The 4670-nt window shown below is 37.5% G+C and overlaps 2 protein-coding genes across 2 annotated transcripts; both read right to left on the reverse strand.

The window, feature by feature from the left end:
* Positions 1–1471: 1471 nt before the first annotated feature.
* LOC143854285 (F-box/kelch-repeat protein At1g57790-like) lies at positions 1472–3377 on the reverse strand. The gene is made up of 2 exons (XM_077364163.1): positions 3239–3377; positions 1472–2854 (listed from the first exon to the last, which is right to left on the reverse strand). Exon 2 carries the CDS (start codon positions 2804–2806, stop codon positions 1694–1696), a length of 1113 nt encoding a protein of 370 aa, XP_077220278.1. The 5' UTR covers positions 2807–2854; positions 3239–3377; the 3' UTR covers positions 1472–1693.
* On the reverse strand, positions 3176–4255 carry LOC143854869 (uncharacterized). Its single transcript, XM_077364987.1, has one exon. It carries the CDS (start codon positions 4253–4255, stop codon positions 3176–3178), a length of 1080 nt encoding a protein of 359 aa, XP_077221102.1.
* Between the last annotated feature and the right edge of the window lie 415 nt (positions 4256–4670).

The raw sequence follows: 4670 nt of genomic DNA on the forward strand, positions 1-4670 counted from the left end.
TCAGATATTAGGTGGAAATGAGTTTTTCTATGACCTACTACCACTTGAGAAGTTCATAAACATATGAAAATAGCCACTCTTTAAAAACTTCCACCTCATGAAGGCCCAAGTGTCATAGATTGTTTATTGAACTTCTTGATTTGAATAGCATGTGCTGAATCAGCCATGATAGCTCACAAAAAGAAAGAGAATTAGAAGCCCTACTTAGTACTGTAGGGTAGTCATGGGTATTGTTTAAGTCTACATTGAGGAAAGGAGAGGAGATGAGAGAAGAGATGGGAATAGAAGGTGTGTGTGAAAGACTCTATTCTCTCTTACACACACAATATATTAATATATATGCGATACATAAAGAAAGACAAGAATACACCCAAAGTGGGGTGCGCATACATACAACCACACTTAACAGATATATAGCAAATCTGCAATTTCCCAAAAACTTGACATCAACACAACCAGATTGTGAAATCAGCAATGGTTCAGAAACATGTTCATTACATTGTCAATGACAGGGATAACAATAATGTTCAAGTAGCTTAATTTAGGTTTTATTTACAGATAGATGAGGCTATGCCCTATGAATGGAGAAGTGTTGCATCAGATGTGGTCACAATAAAGGCAAGATACGTCATTGGAAACAAAAATGGATCAGCCAATCCTGAAAAACAATAATGGTCTAGCATGAAACCAATGCTGCAAAAATCTCATATGTCATTGCGGGAATCTTTTTCATTATCCTCTGCCTATAGGAGTGATCTAGCATAATTTTTGGGGGCAATTTGGTCATTTTCATTCATTCGAGAGAATTATTAATTAAAAAAGAGTGTGTTGGAGACATTGGTTACACAAACGCGGTTGGTTTTCTTCATTTTCTACTTTCCATTCTAATTTTTTCTCAATTGGCAAACACCAGATCTAGGGCATTTTTGGCCAAAACTGTTGATATCTTAACTCCAGATCTTGACCAGACCCATGAAAACCTTGATGGAGTGAAAACCTCATGCAGGAAGATGGACCAGAGGGCACTATAAACAGCCCATGCTAGGAGGCTTCATCACACATCCTTGCCCACAACAGGTTGTTACCTTCTACGTATCATCTTAACAACAATGTAGCATGTTGCTATGTTTAATTCAAGGCCTTTGCAAGGCTAGTAAAATGGGAAGCATTCTAACAGCTCTATCTTTTTCATCTCCAATTCCTTTGCAATTTTCATGTAGAATATCCGAAACCATTTCAAAAAAAAAAATGTAGATGATCTAAAAGCAAGGGTAAAAGAAGAAACAGATTCTTTGTCTATTTGAAGCATTCTTTGTACCATATTTGTTAAGCTCGTTATGCAATGATATGTTGAATAGGACTGGGTATATGGAGGAAGATTAAAATTGAATGAGAACAAAGATCTCCAATTGAATATTACTTCTGAAGAGTGGAAGAAAACAAAAGGCCAAATGCAATGAGTGGTACATGATACTAAAATAAAAGAGAACTATTTATTCAAAAGAAAGAAAGAAATAATAAATAGAATTTATAGGTGCTCACATCCCACTGTTTTCACCCAGTTCCAGCTCAGGACATCTACAAGAATGCCTGCCCATAAACATACCAGCAAAAAAACTAAAACATAAGTTTTGCATAACAAATCACCTTATTTCTATTCTAATTTAACTTTCCACTATTAAAATCAACCAATCTAGTTGTAAATCCATATGCTATTGAGATATCTCGTGGAGTTGTGAAAATCTAGTGTGCAGGACTCTGTTTCCATAGAGTAGAACAAGCATCTGTCAGTGAAATCACTGCGATTCATATTGCGATGCGTCGGAAAATATATCTTGTTCTCCATCCCTCTTAGCGTTGCAGAAAGAGATTGTCTGAGGCTGACAAATAGCGTTTGCCTTTTCAAGTCTTTTGTTGTTACCCACTGCATCTTATGACGGTCCAATTGAAAAACATGAATTGAACGTTTGTGATGGTCTGTGAACACTGATAAGAGCTCTCCTTTGGACTCCACCATATAGTTCTGAGCCTTAGTGGCCTTGGCTTTGAGTCCTTTAAGCTTGTCAAGAACAGCCCAAGTATCTTTGCTAGGATAAAAAACACCCAACTTCCCGTCCTGACTCAAGCAATAGAAAAGCCCATCATAGTAAACAGGGTGGTTATGGCCAACAAGGAAAGGTAGATGATTGTTGTATTTTCTTTTTGTCCATTTTTTGTCACCACTACTATAAATGTAGATATGGACATAAGAATCTCTAAAATTATGAATGCAGAAAACAATGAAATCTGGAGACATGGGCCGAGATGCGAATGAGAAGCCACAAGGCTTATAATGGGTAAAAACATCGTCATCGTCCCTCCAATATGGGAGATCGACCTTTTCCTCCGTAAAGGGATTAAACAAGAAAAATGAAAAATCATCGTGAGGGGGTCGAGCTAGTAGCAACCAGCCATCCTTGGAGAAATGGAATTTAGTATCCTTTAGGTGGGGGATGGCATAGCTATAAATCTTGTTGTGTGATGGATCGAAAAGCTTGCATAGGCCATCTTGCTTGTGGTTGAACAAGAGCAGTGGTCTCCCAGATAAACGTACTAGAGGGTCGATCAATCTCCAACTCTGGGATACCTCACTGAAATGTATGCGATCTCTACTTAGAGATAAATGCGATCCGATCAACACTATAATGCCATCTGGAAGCTCTGACCAATTTCGCTCTTTCACATCCATCTTCTCCACCTTGTTTCTAGTGGGGGTGGTGGAGGAGGTTCCTTGCTTATTTTCCCTAATGTTTGCATTTCCTTCCATCGTGCTATCTCGCTCATTGTCACGCTCCTAATTGTTGCCGGACGGAACCTTCAACCACAACAAAGACAAGATATTAAATTACATAGCAAGCAATAGAATTACAGGAAAACATATCTATACTATATAATAATAAAACTTGGTTTGCTCCAAGGTCATAAAAACCTTATAAATGTGAAATCTCTTTTAGCTATTAAATGCCTTGCATTTTGTTTAGCTCACTTACTGTAGAATTTTGTTGCTAAAGTAGAAATATTTTCTTCTTCCTCCAAATGGAATTTTCTAGGCCACTATAGGAATTTCTTTAACCTCTTTTATAAAAAATTCTACAAAATTATGAAACTACCCTAGTGGCAAAGTACGAAAATAAAATTAACTTTTAGCACAATATCTCAAACAATAATTGGAGGAAGTTCTCTGTAAGTATTGACTTACATCACCAAAAGAGACTGCAGGCAGTAGCCAAAATGGGGAGCCACAAATAGCATTGCTGACTTTGTTGTTGCAGGGCAAATCAATTGAGAGACTTCCTTTTTCGAAGTCGAATTGGTAAACGGCTTCATCTTCGTCTTTGTAGTAATGGAAGAAGTAGACAACGTCTCCTTTAACTCCTCTAGGCTGTGTGATTGTGTAAGAATCACAGTGACCACAATAGCCTAAGAAGAAGATACGATCATCACCTATGCTTTCCACCTTCACCCACACCATTTTAGACAAATCCATCCTGAAAACCATTAAACTATACAATGTTGTTGTATAGGAATAGCAATGCTTGAAAATAAGAAAGACCTCTCCACGAGATTCCAATAAATAAGTATAAGCAACATGTTCAGTTGGTATCTGTGACACTGTCTCAATTTCCAGCAAGGTAACTCTATGTCTGGGAAAAATTTCAACAACTGCAACCTTATTTCCAGAGGTATAAGCATACAACTTTCCATTGCAGCTGACAAGATAATAAATAATGCACCCTTGTCCAACATCATACTCATACATGGTCCATATATCATCACCTGCCCGAAAATAATGAAAGTATGGATTTTTCAAACAAGTAAAAACAATCACATAGTTGGGATCAGTTGGGGGCAAGGGAAGAAAGCACTCGAACCAGTCTTCATCTGGTAGTGGTGGTTGTATGGGTATCTTTATGGTTTCCATGGAGATGGGCTCTAGAAGCAATAAAAACTCTTGGTCAGAGTAATCCTCAATCACCAACCACCCATGAGAGGACCTCCATACATGATAATCCCCATACATCTCGGATATTTTTTTCACATCATATCTACCTTTTGATATGCTGAAGAATGTTTGGGTTTCTTTTGATGGAAATACAAGCCAAGGACCTGTTTCAGTAGAGAGGAAGTATCCGCTTTCAGATTTCTCAATTCCCAAGCATCCACCTTCAGATTTCTCGATTTCCAAGCATTGGCCTTCAGATTTTTCAAATTCCATGATACTCTACTTTTCTTTCTACAATAACACAAACGAGTGAGACAGAGACTCCAGTATTAAAAAAACTTTTAATAGAGGAAGAAAGAGAGAAAACATCCGAAAAATCAGGCATTGTGATTTCTAGAAGTACTCTCCTATTTTTAATAGGAAGAGAGACTTTAGGAAGGGGTTCCTCTATCAGTCTCTCACTGTAAAACCCTCTCCATCTCTCTATATTCTTGTGAGATTTTTAGAAGATTAGCAAAAACTGTATAAGAATACTAACCATCTGGAAAAACAAGATATCATCAAATTGGCCATATTTTGAAGTTCCACATCAAATCCTGGTTGATTTTCTGTATCAGTGTTAACATATGAATTATTAAGGATAATACTCTGGAAGAAGTCAGCCTTAGCTGGAAGTCAGAGGGCCCGT

Source organism: Tasmannia lanceolata, unplaced genomic scaffold (assembly GCF_043159265.1).
Source record: "Tasmannia lanceolata isolate RefF3 unplaced genomic scaffold, GAP_Taslan_0.1 ptg000020l, whole genome shotgun sequence".
Taxonomy (NCBI): Eukaryota; Viridiplantae; Streptophyta; class Magnoliopsida; order Canellales; family Winteraceae; genus Tasmannia; species Tasmannia lanceolata.

Coding starts and splice junctions, on each gene's coding strand:
- LOC143854285 (XM_077364163.1), bottom strand. CDS start 2,806: ATGGAAGGAAATGCAAACATTAGGGAAAATAAGCAAGGAACCTCCTCC.
- LOC143854869 (XM_077364987.1), bottom strand. CDS start 4,255: ATGGAATTTGAAAAATCTGAAGGCCAATGCTTGGAAATCGAGAAATCT.